Here is a 16,861-nt window from a genome sequence, read left to right on the forward strand (position 1 = left end):
AACATAAATATCAGCTTATCATGTGGCACCCTGTCAAACGGCTTTGCAAAAATCTAAAAAAATGGCAGTATATTCCTTTCCCTCATCAAATGCTCTTGTCACTTTATTATAAAAGGCAATCATATTACTAAAGCAAGAGCGCCCCTTAACAAATCCATGTTGATTCTCACAAATAACATTACCCTCATCTGCCCAATGCTGTATATAGTCCCTCACTAATTTCTCCAAGACCTTAACTACTGATGAAATACAAACTGGTCTATAGTTTGACACTTCCTGTCAGCTATCACCATTATGCAATGGCATCATCTTACCCTGTTTCCATTCCTTGGGTACCTTTCCCATGGCTAGACTTGCAATGAAAAGCAAGTCAATGGAGCTGTCAGTTCTTTAGCATATTCTCTCAAAACCCATTGCAAAATTTCGTCCAGTCCTGTTGCATTACTGACAACCAGAGTACTCAGTATTTCAAACAAACTCTCTAGCACTTATAAACATCCAACCTGCCTTATCCCTTTATTATTAAAACCTGGTTCTCAGGATGAAATATCCCAATTAGGAGTTCACTGAACAACTCCACTATGTCCTTTGCATCAGTCACAGTCTATCTATTCCCATTTTTAGCCAACAATGTCATTCTGCAAGAATCGTTTCTGTTCTTAATGGCTACATAATAAAAGAAGTCCTTGGGATTTTTTATCACTTCCATAACCTCTTTTTTTACTTGTACTTCCCATTTGATATGGTTTTCCATCCACTTTACACCAAATTGTGTTTTCTTCACTCATGGTATACAACTGGCTATTGCTGCTAATAAATTTCTTTCACAAGTTCCCAAGTACTGATAATATCTCACCCTTCCAATTTTTCCATCCATGGAACTGGCCCAAGCTGATTTCTAAGACTATTATAATTCTATATACCTCATCCCTGAAAGAAATATTTCAATACGTGACAGAAAGGGAGTAGATAAGGGATCATCATATATTAAGAGAGGATCCACCAAAGGGTCAATAAGGTGGTTTCAAATCTATGGAATGATATCTGGAATATAAGGACAGATTGAGGCAATGCAACGTATAAAGTTTTACAAATAACAGACAGATAGGGGACATGATTAAATCATAAGTTAGTGAGGGATTATGATATTAATGTGGAGAAGATCTTTCAGAGAGATACAAGGATAGAATAAGAGTATCTCTAGATGCTGTATAAGTAGAATGCAAACAAGAGAGTGAGGAGCAGGGATGGAGAGTAGTTGGCAAGTGAAATGCATGTAGAAACTGAATGGGTTTAAAGGTTCTGAAAAACTTAAAGGTTCTGACTTTGTCACTTGGATGAGTGACAAGGTCAGAAAATCAACAATTATAGCACTTACGGTACAGACAGATCTTATGCAAGAGGAGGAGGCACTGCCATTTTTGTCAAAAGAAACAAAGCATAATACAACAGTCAAACCTCAAATAGAACACATGGAAACCACAGGAATAGAAATATATATATATATGGAAAACACAACAGTATCAGGATATTTGCAGCCTACAACAACCCCTCCAAATAAAAAAATTCAGATCTGGATGAAATACTGAATGCAGGTACAGCAGTAATCGTAGCTGGCGACTTTAATGCCAGCCATTCCACATGGAAAAGCAAAAACTCAAATATCAACAGTAGACTATTGAATTCATATACTACTACAAGAAACATGACAGCAATAGGACCCACAGAACCCATACACTATGGAGCAACTGGCCATTCAGATGTACTTGATATAGCAAAACTAAAAAACATTCTGCACAGCTATCAAATAAAAGCAGTTAACAACTTAAGTTCTGATCACAACCCCATCATATTGCAACTAGGCGCCATACAAGATCTAATGAAAAAACACCACCACCTTTATAAACTGGAAACAACTACCCCTCAGCTTTCCAGGATAACATTGGCCCAGTTCCTAAACTGAAGATATAGAAAACGCAGTGAAAACCTTTCAAAAGCAAAGACTAACAGCAATATCACATGTAACAAATATAACCAAGTGTGCACCACCAAATAAATTCCCAGAGGACATAAAACATCTTATCCATGAAAAAAACAGATTAAGAAGACAATATCACAGAACAATGGATCCCGGAGATAAGCAGGCAGTAAACAGAGCAACAAACTAGATTTGGTATGCTCTAAAGGACCACAGAAACCAACTTTGGAATAACAAAATAGAGTAGCCTACAATGATGAGGAAAAAGCAGAAAGCATTTGCAGACAGCTTAGAAAGACGATGCAGCCCCAATTATACCAATATAGATATAAACTTCATAAGAAAAATCCACACACAAGTGCATAAAATTACTCAAAATGCCTCATTCCAATCCAACAACAAATCCATGTCACCAACAGAAATATATGAGATCATAAGAAAACTAAACAACAAAAAGGCTCCAGGTTGAGATGGAATAATGAACAAAGCGCTCAAGTTACTCCTCCATAAAGTGGTTATGAATCTGGTAGATATCACTAATGCCACCCTTCGGCTAAATTATTTTCCAGAACAATGGAAGCTTGAGGATATCTTCCTAATTCCAAAAGCTGGAAAAAATACACAATTTCCTCAGAATTATAGACTAATCAGCCTTCTATCATGTGTAGGCAAGATAGCCAAATGTGCTATACTCACACGGATTCAAGAGGCAACAGATATCAACATCATACAAGACTAGCAATTCAGCTTCAGGAAATATCACTCCACAATGCTTCAAATTTACAGAGTCATTGAATACATCACACAAGGATCCACCAACACTCTGGCACAGTCTTTCTGGACATAACATAAGCATTTGATAGAATATGGCATTATGGTATAATTTTTAAACTGCACCAAGTAGGAATTCCATTACCACTAGTTCTACTTATCAAATCATATCTGATTAACAGAAAATTTAAAATAAAACTCAATGGAATCTGATCCACAGAGAGTCATGGCTGGAGACCCTCAAGGCTATCTGCTGTCTCCTCTACTCTTCTCTGTATACATGGCAGGTCTTCCCAAGTTGTCTGCCATCCATCACCACCCAGGAATTAGAGAATTGGTACAAAAAATTACGTATCACAATCAACGCAGGGAAAAAAAAAAAGCTCTGCAGTACTTTTCACCAGATGTAAAGCAGAACCAAACACAAGCATACAAATGTTAGGAAAAGTCATCCCTTGGCACAACTCTACCAAGTATCTCAGAGTTCATATGGATAAATGCCTAAATTTCAAGACACACATAAATAGTGTCTCCACTAAAGCAAGTCAAACTATTGCACAGCTATATCCACTTTTGAATAGGAACAACTTCCTAAACATAAACAACAAAATTCTCCTCTACAAATCAGTGATAAGACCTCAGATAACTTATGCCTCACCAACTTGGGGACGCAACCGTCTAAACAGAACATCCACAGATTACAGAAGATCCAGAACAAATGCCGAAGAATGTTATTTAATGCCCCTTGGTTCATCAGAAACCTCCAGTTACACCAAGAAGCCAACCTTCCAGATATCAAGACCTACATGACAGGCATTGCAGAAAAATTCTTCACAATCACAGATCATCACCCAAATCAACAGACAGCGGACTACAAGCCCTCAGATCGTTTCAAATATAAAAAACCGAAATCCGCCGTCGCAAGAGAAAGCTAATACAGCTTACAATGCTCACAATGAGTGGGTAAATTACCCACAATAATCCACAATGAAGAATCAAGGACTCGGTCCATCTCCCAAAGAAGTTCCAAGTTCCTTGGTATCATTTCTAGGTCTGACTCCCACTGATGCTTTTGTGCTGAAGTGGTTGCTTTCCATGAGATATGAGTGGCTCTGCTCAGTGGTGGTCGGTGGGCCTGCCATTAAGTAGGGCCCCACTGAGGATTCTTCTCTGTGGTAGGGTGAGCCTATCACTGAGTATAACTACTGCTCAGTTAAATGATCCTTCTGGTTAATCATTGTTGGGTGATCTGAGGGATCGCATAAGTTTTTGGAGAGGTATCCCAGCACTTAAATATAACTCAATAAATGTTGAAACCAGTCCGAGTAGTGACCTTTCCCATAATGCAGAACATTATACACATCCATAAGGATATGTGCTTTGTATTATGGGATACTAAGGCAAGTGATGTGAAGTCATTAGCTTCTATATATGAGTTGCCTAGTACTGAAAATAGTTCAGGCACAAACTTTGTTTGCTTACACTTGGATAAAGGATTAAACCAAGAATATAATTTCTTGGCATCTTTAATTTATAGTATAACCAAGGAGAAAAACTTCCAAAGTTTCCCCAATTCTCATTACAACCTCAAGCTGATGAAGAAACAGATTCCTTTCTCCATAATAATTTGTTCACACATGTTCGTGTGACCTCCCATGTGTGAAACTGATATATACAACATAATAATAAATTTAATGCATAGCATCCTACCAAATCTGTGCTTTTTTTGTGTGTGTTTACTGCAATGCAACTGGACTTAATATCTTATCAGAAAAGTAAATCACTTCCAGTCTGGTTGGCCAAGTGGTTAGTGTACTCACTCTCCAACAGGCTGCATTTTTGAATCCTGCTGTGGGCATACATGTTTTTAACTGTCTTCAGATGGGAGATGAAACCACCACCACCACCCCACTTATTGGAAGCCTGAAGTAGCTTGAAAAAGTTCCATGTTTGGTCTCAAACGCAGGGTCCAGATTGTAAAAATAAATTAAAAATAAAATAATATATATATATATAAATAAATTCTCAGTCCATCCATGGTATGAAAATGTGCTATAGGTTAGCAATAACCTTTTGTGGATGAGAGCAACAGAAAAAAATATTCTGAGCTCTATCTGAATTAATCCTAAGGGGCTCACTTTAGTGAGTATGGGCGTGGCAAACCCGAGGTACTTGATGCTGGACCATGCCTTACTTCATGTAATATACATCTGTTATATTATCTGTAGACTGGTCCCTCCTCTTCCTCCCTTGATTCTTTCTTTCTTCTCTTCTTGCTCCTTCCCCCGAATGCTATTAGAGTATTCGAGGGGAATCTTTTCTATTTTTCTATATCATTTCGTCTTGTGCTAACAGGACATTATCAAACACTGTAACATGATCAGGCCATTAAAAAATTTTCATACCGCATCGTCCGTCGCACGGGTTACCAAGGGACGCGTTCGGGTTTTAGGCAGAGGGACCCATTCGAAAAATATGTTACAGTCTCCCTTAGACACCACTCCACAGCACTCTGCTAGAGGAAACTTCATCAATGGGCCTGCTATCCATTTGGGGAGGTGTTTAGGGGCAGCGCAAAGAAATGGTTCTGCAAAAGGACGGAAATGGCAATGACATCAGACTATGGCTTTAGGCAACTGGAACATCTTCTCTCTGACAGGGAAGGAGTTGGAACTGGTTGAGGAAGCCAAGCGCTACCGGCTAGACTTAGTCGGGCTTTCTTCAACCAAGAGGAGAGGCTCTGGAACTGTCGACCTGGATAAGGGGTGGAAGCTCTACTACTCTGGTGTGAGCCCGACAATGTCTGCTCAGGCAGGTGTGGGGATACTCACAAGGCCCCAGCTGTCAGACTGTGTTGCTGAGTGGATCCCATTGGGGGACAGGTATGTGTGTTAAGGCTTCAGATGAAAAACCATGATTTGGCTGTGGTGCAAGCCTATGCACCTAATCTGGATTCAGAATACTCTGCCTTCCTATAGGAAGTGGATGCTGCTTTTGACAGGGTGGTAGACATGGAATCAGTCCAGCTAATGGGCAACTTCAATGCACATGTTGGAACAGATGACCAGATATGGAGGGGTGTGGTTGGGAGGAACTGTGCCCCTGACCTTAACGCGAATGGGTTGAAATTATTGGACTTCTGCTGTACTAACAGCTTGTCCATAATGAAAACCTTCTTCCAGCACCGAGAAGTCCATAAGTATACCTGGTACAGAAATGCACTAGAACAAAGGTCTCTGATTGACTTCTTTATAGCCTCAGCAGACCTATTTTCCTCAGTGTTGGACGTTCGTGTGAGAAGAGGGGTAGAGCTGTCAACCGACCACCACCTTGTTGTGTGCACTCTACGGCGTCAGAAACCAGATGCTACCATCAATGCTGGTAGGCCTAAGCAGCTATACCACGTGAAATGGGAGGCATTGGAAAATGAGGCTGTGAGGAAGAATTTTGCAGATGACATTTCCTCCAGGTTCAAAGAGATTCCCAAGCATACTGCAGATGTTGAGGAGGAATGGAAACTGTTCAGAACAGCTGTCACTGCCTCTGCACTCTCATGGTGTGGCAGAAAGCAGCTCAGCGTGGAAACGGGCAGTGAGAAAAGGACACCTTGGTGGAACCAAGAAGTCCAAAAAACTGTCCGAGCAAAAAAGGAGTCCTACCTAACATGGCTTAGAGTCAGGTCACCTGAGATGCGTTTGCGGTATGCTGCTGCTAAGGCAGTAAAGACAGCAAAGAAGAAGGCTTGGGAATCCTTTGGAGAAAGATTAGATTCATCCTATGCAAATGCAAACAAAGTATTCTGGCAGGCCATCCACCGCCTTCGAGGGAGGAAATCGTGCACAGCAAGGGTAATTAAGGCCTCTGATGGTGCACTTTTAACAACTGAGAAGGATATCCTCCACAGATGGAGGGAATACTTTGAGAGCCTTCTTAACCCGGGTAGCCCAGCAGTTGTGGACATCCAAGAGGTGCAGATCGGGGCAATGACTAGTCTCACAGCAGAAGAGGTTCATTTAGCAATAAAATCGCTAAAATCAGGCAAGGCTGCTGGTGATGATGAAATTCAGCCCGAAATGCTAAAAGCCTTAAATCGAGACAGTGTTCTCTGGCTGACTCGAGTGTGTCAGGCTGCTTGGATATCTGGGCGAGCACCAAAGCAATGGCAGACAGGAATAATAATACCAGTCTTTAAGAAGGGAGACCAGAAAGATTGCAGTAACTATCGTGGCATCTTTCTGCTCAGCCTGCCTGGGAAAGTGTATGCTAAGTGCTTGGAAAGACGGTGCGGGAGCATAGTTGAGTCAAAGTTCCAGGAAGAATAATGTGGCTTTCGTCCTGGTAGAAGCACAACTGACCAAATCTTCACTTTAAGGCATATGCCAAGAATGTCTACACATGTTTTGTGGACTTGGAGAAGGCATATGACCGGGTTCCTCGGGATAAGCTTTGGCAAGTAGTACAGGAGTATGGAGTGGATGGTCAACTATTAGCTGCCATCAAGTCTCTGTACGAATGCCCAGAGTTTTGTGTCAGGATAAACAGCACAAAGTCTGAACCTTTCACAGTCTCCGTTGGCCTCCGCCAAGGGTGTGTTTTGTCACCCCTCCTTTTCATAATATTTGTGCACTGGATTGACAGGCACAGCCGAGGCAGTGAGTGTGTCAGAATTGGAAAATGTAGCATTGGACACCTGCTTTTTGCAGATGACCTAGTTCTGCTTAGCACAGATGACCTAATGGACCCTGGATAGGTTTGTAGCTGTTTGTGCAGACACCGGAATGAAGATTAGTGTGGCCAAAACTGAAACATTTGTGATCTCAAGACAACCATCCCAGTGCACTCTAAATGTAAGTGGAGTCCCAATGAGACAGGTGGAGAAGTTTAAATACCTTGGGTCCATATTCACAAATGATGGAAAATGGGACGTAGAGCTAGATACTCGAATTGGCTTAGCAAGCTCAATATTGCGGGAGCTTGGCCATTCGGTAGTACTGAAGCGGGAGTTAAGCCAGAAGGCAAAGCTGGCTGTCTTCAATACAGTCTATGTCCCCATCCTCACCTATGATCATGAGAGTTGGGTAATGACAAAGATTGCGGACGCAAATCCAAGCGGCTGAAATGAGGTTCCTTCAAGGGGTTGCGGGGCTGACAAAACTTGACAGAGTCAGAAACTCTGCAATTTGGGAAACCCTGAATACTCAACCGCTGCTTCTCCGTGTTGAGAGATCACAGTTAGGCTGGTACGGGCACCTGGTCAGAATGCCATGAGAGAGGCTCCCTCAGCAGGCCCTCTTTGCCAAGCCAGAGGGTGGAAGTCCACGTGGAAGGCGAAGGACTCGCTGGATAGCTTATATCCAAAACCTTGGGTGGACACGTTTGGGAATCCGACCAGAAGACCTGAGCTTGGTGACAGAGGATCGTGACCATTGGAAGTTCCTCTTGCAGCTTTTGCCCCCACAACCCAATTAGGAAGAGTGGGCCTTGAAGATGTATGTATATATGTATGTATCTGAATTAATGTCCACAATTTGTCAGTATACACTGACTAATCTTGGTGAAAGTGACCATGAGGTGATTACCTGGGTGGTTGCCAGCAGTGCAAGGACCCCTGTGAAAAAAGGGTGTATGTGGAACTACAAGGGGGGGGGGTGATTATGAAGAGATCAGGAGACAGCTTGCAGATGTAGCATGGAATGAGGAGTTAGCTGGAAAAGAGATCAATGCAGCTTGGGGGATTTTCAAACACTATTTAGAAGATGCAATGTCTAAATGTATACCGCAGGTGAAAAGGTTAAATAAGGTAGGCGTGCGATGGATGAATAAAGAGATTAAGCATTCAATACAAAACATGCAATAAAAGAAAAAAAGGGCATTGTGGAGACAACATAAGAGAAGTGGAAGTAACCAATTTCATGAGGTCTACAAAGACCAGGCAAGGAGGGTGACTTGGTTGGTGAGAGCAGCTAAAGAGAGGTATGAACAGCAGTTAGCTAATGAAGCCAAAAAGAATCCTAGGGAGTTCTTTCGATATGTAGCCAGCAAAAGAAAGAATGATTATGGGAAGATCACATTGATTGGAGAAAATGGTATAAAGACAGCTGATGCAGAATGTGTGGTGGAGATACTTAATGAGCAGTTCATAAGGATCTCTCAGTCTTGTGAATGTGACTTCATGGAGAGATTAAGAGCAGTTGATGATGGGGAGGAGAGATTGACTAAATGAGCAAGAGGTTTTTTGGGGAGTTGAGTAAACTAGATGTAAATATGGCTGTGGGACTTTATAATATATATCCATGTATTCTGAAGGAGTGTGCCAGAGAGTTGACACCTGCCTTGACATATTTTTTTAATATGAGTCTTGTACTAGGTCAAGTTCCTAAAGAGTGGAAGGAGGGCAAGATTGTGCACTTGAAAAAGGAGGTGATCGAACTCAAGCATCAAACTATAGGCCTTCTGTGTGTCAGGTGTTTTGGTTAAGTTGTTGGAGAAGCTTGTGAGAAGTAGGATCCAGAGTTGGGTTGATAACAATGGTATAATCTTTGATGGACAGCATGGATTTGCTAAAGGGAGGTCATGCTTTAGTAATCCACTTACTTATTACAATAAAGTGACTGCTTCCTTGAACAGAGGAGAATGATACACGGTAATATACTTGGATTTCGCAAAAGCTTTTGATAGAGTACTTCATGATAAGTTGACAGTCAAACTAGAGATGGGTTGGATATTAGATTAGTGCATTGGATTGGAGACTGGCTATCTGATAGGTATCAACAAGTTGTGTATGGGGGTGCAATATCCAGGAAAAGGAAAGTCACTAGTAGAGTGCCTCAGGGGTCTGTTTTAGGGCCATTACTATTTAACTTGACCTCTCTTTAGCAAATCCATGCTGTCCATCAAAGATTATACCATTGTTGTCAACCCAACTCTGGATCCTAGTTCTCACAAGCTTCTCCAACAACTTAACAACACTATTTTATATTAATGATATTGGTGAAGATTTGGATGGAGATATTCAGTTGTGTGCAGATGATGCAAAGTTGGGATGAACCTAAAGAGTAGTGAAGATGTCGTGGCCTTGCAAGAAGACCTGAATAAATTGAGTGATTGGGCAAGCAAATGGGGATGTGAGTTCAATGTTGCAAAATGTAAGGTTTTAAAATTTGGAAACCAAAGATGGGATGCAGAATTTATGCTCGGTGAGAATATATTGTTGGAAGTAGAGGAAATAAGAGATCTGGGGTTGATAGTGGATAAGGATCTAAAATTTAGGGGACACATCGCCGAAATTGTGAAGACAACACAGACTTCTGGGAATGATACGGAGGACACTGACGTGTAGAAGTAGGGAGATACTTGTTCCATTGTATAAGGCTTTGATTAGGCCACACATGGACTATTGTGCCCGGATTTGGTCACCGGGTTTTCAGAAGGATGAAGAGATGTTGGAGAGGGTCCAAATGCGACTGACTAAGGTAGTTTCTGACCTCTGGAATGTTGAGTATGAGGAAAGATTGAAAAGATGTAATTTGCAGAGTCTCGTGGAGAGAAGGGAGATATTATAGAGACCTACAAGTTGGTAAGGGGTTGTTATAGGATCAATGGTGGAGAAGTTCTACAGAGAATAGTGGGAGATCAGGGGAGAACCAGAGGTCATCCCTGGAAACTGTATAAGGAGGTGTGAGTAAGGGAGTGAGAGGCAGGTTTTTTTCGTGCAGAGTTGTGAGTGATTGGAATGCCTTGCCTGAGAGCGTGCTGTCTGCAAGTAGTTTGAATGTGTTTAAGAGACGGTATGATGAGATGTGTGTGTGAGATAAAAGGACCTCCTAGATGAGTCTTTAACTCCATGATGTCTTGTTTAATAATAATCTCTCTGTTCACTGCTCTTGACTATTCTCCCCCCCCTGCATTCTCCCTCTCCATTCTATTATTACACTTATTATTCTACAATTCTTCTTCACATTAGAAAAAACAATATTAAATAGAAATGCCAATGGCCTCTACACATCATCCCTATTAGCTGACACATTGCAAATATTTTTGTTGACTGTTTACATTAATATGAATGAGAATGGAAAAAATTATATATTTTTGTGATTTACATAAAACACCATTATACCAATAATTTTTGCTTTTAATAAGTGTTTAGAGAGGCTTATAAAGGTTTGTTATGGCTACATCTGAACTACTATGCTCACTAACCTTCCTAAAAACAAGGAGAAATGGGGAGTAATCCAGAGACAGGTGATTAAGATTAAGGATAGATTTAAGGTGTGTCAGAAAATTTGGAGTAAAGTGGATGACAAACAATATTAAATAGGAACTGCATGCAAAAAACAGGCTATGGAAGAGATATAAGGAGACATGTGAAGAGAAGATGCATGAAGAATATAAGACACAGGCCAGGAGAGTTACTAGTATGGTAAAGAAGGCGAAACTGGAATACAAGAATTGTATTCCAGTTTCTAATTGTATTCCAAGGAAAATCCTAGGGAATTCTTTAGCTATGTGGCCAGTAAGAGGAGAAATGACTGATGCAGTGGAATGGTCAATGAACAATTTATTGGAGTATTTCATCCAGGAGGAGTCAATTTGAATACTAGAGGGATGGGGCAGGTTAGAGGTTTTAGAGGTGCAGGAGGAGAGTGTGTTCCACATACTGAGTACTCTGGATGTTAGTAAAGCTGTGCGACTGGATGGCATTTCACAATGAGTTTCTAGAGAATGTGCTAAGGAACTGACAGTGAATTTGACCTGATTTTTCAATGAAAGTCTAGCTGCAGGAAAGGTGCCCATGGAATGGAAGGAAGGTAAGATAGTGCCACTGCATAAGGATGGTAGCAAACTAGAAGTGTCTAATAATAGGCCAGTTTGTGTCATTAGTTAGTAAGATCTTGGAGAAAGTAGTGAAGGACCATATACAGCATTGGGCAGATGACATTGGGTAATGTTATCTGTGAGAGTCAACATGGATTTGTGAAGAGGCGCTCTTGTTTTAGCAATATGCTAGCCTTTTATGATAAGGTTACAAGAGCATTAGATGAGGGAAAGGCATATACTGCCATTTGGCTAGACTTAGCAAAGGCATTTGACAGGGTGCCACATGATAAGCTGATATTCAAGTTGCAGCACATGGTCTGGATGTCAGATTATGGGATTAAGGATTGGCTATCCAATAAGTATCAGAGAGTTGTTTATCATGTAGCAATATCAAAGAGGCAGAAGGTTACCAGTGGGGTTCCACAGGGCCCAGTACTGGGAACTATATTGTTTAACCTTTATATCAATGACATTGTCTGTGGATTGCAAGGGGATATTCAGTTGTTTGCAGATGATGCGAAGCTGGGAAGGGTTATTAGTAATAGTGAAGATGTGGTAGCCCTGCAAGAGGATTTGAATAAGCTAGATAGAACGGCAAATAAATGGGGGGGGGGGTATCAGTTTAATGCACAATTAAACTTATTTTATTATTATTATTAAACAAGACCTCATGGAGTCAAAGACTCATCTAGGAGGTCCTTTTATCTCACACACATCTCATCATACCGTGTCTTAAACACATTCAAACTCCTTGCAGACACCACACTCTCAGGCAAGGAATTCCAATCACTCACAACTCTGCACGAAAAAAACCTGGTTTGATTTGAGACCTCATTTATAATTACATCCTCTGATGAGATGACCAAATTCAAGACCCTTAATCCTCGTGTGCCCTCTGTTACATACTGTCTGAGTTAGTTATCCCTCAAAAACTCAAGAAACTCATTTTCTTTACTTCCAGTCGCTATCTCTTCATTCCAGTCTATATTGCCATAATTAAAATCACCCATAATGATCACCTTTTCTTATTTGACTATACTTTTCACTATCACCTTGTGAAATGTTTGACTATATTTCATTATCACTACCATCCACATTACCAGGTCTATAACAACATCCCACCAAGTATTTGATTCTATTCACCTCTATCTCAACACCACACTGCCTCAAAACCACTGGCCCTATTTCCCTCTTGTATGGACATAACTCTTTCTCTATCATCAATAGCACTCCCCCTCCCTTTTTACCCCTTCTATTCTCACGAAACATATCATACCTTTCCATCTCTATTCCTGTCAGGTTGTCATCCTCATCTAACCATGTCTCACTTATTCCAACAATCTCTGGGTGCACATACGCAATTAGTGTAACCATTTCATCCGCCTTGTTTCTTATGCTTCTAGCATTTGTATACAAACACAACAACTCATTTCTGGATCTACAGCTAGTTCCACTGATACCACTCACTCGATGTGATCTCTCCATGATGGACTAGGGCCATTTCCCTTTCTGCCTCTTCATTTTAGAACCCTTTGCAATTCCATCTGTTTCCTCTTGATCCCTGGTCATCCCATTTCTTTCCTGCCTACACATGCTCTCTCCTCCTCTTGGAGCATCCACCTTTCTCACGCTGTGTACCCGTCCACCCTGATACTCCCCGTTTCCCTGCTCCTCTTGCACACCCATTCTCTCATTTTCTATACTCATACCACTCACTTCCCCATTCATTTCCACTTCAATCTCTTCCGTCTTACTCTCCTGCCCTTCCACATCACTCCCCTCTCAATCTGATTTATTTTCTCTATTCACTTCTCTACCTTCCAGCAGCAGTCTCTCCAAGCGACTCACACCATAACCACTCAAATGCAGTCCATCGCTCCCATACAGCTCACTTCGTCCCTCAAACTCATTCCACACATTAACAAACTGTACTCCCATCTCCTCACACATTTCAGCCAGAATATCATTCATAATCCTTCCTCTCTGCCTCATTTCACCACAACCATACCTAGGCAACACACTGACTACCCTTCCTGTCACACTATTCTTTTTTATCTTTCCAAGCAGTCTCCTGACATTCATTTTGACATGCTCTTTGTTCTCTCTCAAATCATTTGCACCAATTAATACAATAAATTCTTTTGCACGCTCCCGCCTCATATTATGCTGCATTAAAAAAGGTCTTAAGGTTTGGGACACTGCATACTCTATGGGAGGAGTTAAACAGGAGGAAGTAGGGGAGACAAGAGATCTGGGGTTGATGATTGATAGAAACCTGAAATTTAGGGTTTCTAAAACCTGCAAAAGGTAGTGAAGATAACACAGAGGATTGCTGCAATAATGAGAAGGACACTGACCTGCAGAATATGGTTGAAAAGCAAATAGGACAAACATGAACTACTAAGAGTTATATAGGAGTAAGAGTGTGATTAGAATGAATGTGAAGACTGAATTGCAAGAAACAGTTTTGAGTTCTCTATCAATAAATGAAAGTAAGGAGAAGAATAATAGGCACTGCAAGAATAACGGTTAATGCCCACCTCATGCAATATGGCATGTATTAACCAGTATCAATAAGGTGTACATTAACCATTACTACTCAGACCCTAACAAAGGGGACCTGGATAAAAACAGGATAAACAGTCTGAATTCATTTAAAACTAGTTTAAAACTTTGTTATAACAGGATACAGTTGTTTTTTTTTAATGTCTCCACCCACAAAAGGTTTATGTCAACCTAGAACATTCATATCATGGGCAGACTAAGAATTACTTCCATTTTTATTAATTTTATATAATGTTTTTATGTTTTTATAATTCTATTAATTAATTTTTTTTACCTGATCCAGAATTACTGCTTTAACACAAACACACATCTTTTCAAATTACTTCAGGCTTCCAATAAGTGGGAAATGGTTTCCACTGGGTAATGAAATTCATCTCCCCTACACACACACACTGAAGATACAAATATCCATGCCAACAGCAGATCAAACTTTCAAGCTGTTGTTAGAGAACATATATGCTAACCACTTACCAACCAGGCCAGCAGTGCTAATGATAACATTATTTTCAGAAGTAAACCAAAGTAACATGCAAGCCTTCCTAGGTCATAAAGATTTTAGACTAGAAGACCACAGCAATGTGTGAGAATACTGAAAGTTGAACTAAAAAATTGCACATTTAATAAAATGCTTACGTCATGCCAATAGTTCTCTATCTCACATGCCAGCAGCAACCAATGCATTATAAGTTTTTGGTGGCTGAATAGTTGCATTAATGATGAAAATTATGAAAATGAAAAAATTATATTATATTTTATTTTTGTAGCTTATACATCTTCATTTTCAGTTTCAATGATTAATAAGTAGTTCTTTCAAATGAAATAGCAGAAGTCACGAATGTACTCACCTCAAAAGAACAGCATTGTCAGTTGAGTAAGATCCAACCAAAAGGTCTAAAATAAAAAGATGGGGGGGAAAAAATGAATTAGTGAACCAAAACTTCATTTTATTTCTATTTCTCTATCTCTCTCTCTCATATACATACATGGATATGACATTAAAGCTATTAGTTCAATGTTACAGAGATGGGATAAATGGAGGTACACACTAATGGGGAAATTTTGAAAGATGAGAGATATGGGAGTGGTAATGAACAAACACTTGAATTTTAGCTGCAATGCTGCTAAAATTGCAAGGACATCACAATGAATTATGATAATGATGAGAGGACCTTGACATGCAGAAGCAAAGAAGTTATGATTCCTTTGTATCATGACTTAATCAGGCTATATATATGGACTGCTATACACAGATCTAGTCACTAGGTTTTCAATGTCGATAAAGAATCTTAAAGGCATTTCAGATAGAATGTACAAAGTTAGTGTCAGGTCTTTGGGATATGATGAGATCATGCTATTAGCAGAACCTTGTGATAGATGAAAAAAAGGAGATATAAAGTCATAAATTGGTGAGGGGTTGTTACAAGATTAATGAAGGATATTTTACAGAGCTTAAAGAGAGACAAACATAGAACAATCTGTATGATTGTTCCTCTTGTTCTATGTTTGAAATCTGTACGAGGTGTAGCTATTAAATAAAGAGACTTTGCAAAAATGTGGTTTATTATTACAATTGTACAACTTAATTGTATCCCCTTCAACATATTCCCTTCCTCTAGCTATACACCATTGCATACGAATTTTCCACTGTTGAAAGTAGTGCTGCAAGTTATCAGGTGTTATCTACTTCAGCAGCACTGCCATTTTCTCCTTTACCTCATCCAGCTGACAGCAGAGCCAGACTTGCAGGAGAAGGCCATCAAATATGATGAGACATGGATTTTCCAGTATGATCCAGAAACAAAGAGAGAATTGATGCACTGGAAAACTCCTACGTCACTGAGAATGAAAAAAGCAAGAATGAGCAAGTCAAAACTGAAGGCAATGCTGATCGTTTTTTTTTTGTTTTGTTCGTTTGTTATCAATGGCATGGTAATGGTTGAATGGGTACCAGAGGGTCAGACAGTTAACCAATATTATTACCTTGAGGTTCTGGCCAAGCTGAGAGAACAAGTGAGGAAGAAGAGACCCGATTTGTGGAAGAACAATGCTTGGATTCTCCATCAGGACGATGCTCCAGCCCACAGTGCACTGTCTGTAAAGCAGTATCTGGCTGATAAGAAGATCCCAGTGTTGGACTGTCCACCTTACTTGCCGGACTTAGCTCCATGCGACTTTTACCTTTTTCCAAAGTTGAAATCCACATTGAAGAGAACTCATTTTTAGTCAGAGGATGAGGTAAAGGAGAAAAACTGCAGCGCTACTGAAGCAGATAACACCTGATGACTTGCAGCACTGCTTCCAAGAATGGAAAATTCATATGCAACTGTGTATAGATAGAGGAGGGAGTATGTTGAAGTGAATAACAATAAAGTTGTACAATTGTAATAATAAACCACATTTTTTGCAACCAGTCTCGTTATTTAATAGCCACACCTCATATAAGGAGGCTGACATTACAGGAGTGAGGTAAGTGCAGAAACTGAATGAATTTTATGCCCAGTTTAATTATCCCCCCCCCACCCCTTTTTTTTTGGTGAATGCGATTCTCTCATAATGGATCTTTTGATTCCATGGAGATCAGATGTTAATAATGATTCGAGTCCAAAGTGATAGATGTTGAAAAACACTTGCTCTTAAGTAAGAAGAAGAAAGTTATACCATTTTATAAGGCTTGATGTAAGGATATTCTGGTTATATGAAACGTATTATGGACTTCTCTCACACATGCTA

At 40.2% G+C, this 16,861-nt stretch overlaps 1 protein-coding gene across 1 annotated transcript in view; it reads right to left on the reverse strand.

The window, feature by feature from the left end:
- The window catches only part of LOC150094573 (integrin alpha-9-like), a 670,422-nt gene that overhangs the window by 329,762 nt on the left and 323,799 nt on the right, over positions 1 to 16,861 (reverse strand). The window contains exon 14 of the mRNA XM_090411817.1: positions 14,977 to 15,022. Coding sequence (XP_090267943.1) covers positions 14,977 to 15,022 — 46 coding nt within the window. The remainder of the gene's footprint in view (positions 1 to 14,976; positions 15,023 to 16,861) is intronic.

The sequence above is a fragment of the Typopeltis vanoorti genome, chromosome 22 (genome assembly GCF_054136105.1).
Source record: "Typopeltis vanoorti isolate ZY-2024b chromosome 22, IOZ_Tvanoo_1.0, whole genome shotgun sequence".
In the NCBI taxonomy this organism is placed as follows: domain Eukaryota; kingdom Metazoa; phylum Arthropoda; class Arachnida; order Uropygi; family Thelyphonidae; genus Typopeltis; species Typopeltis vanoorti.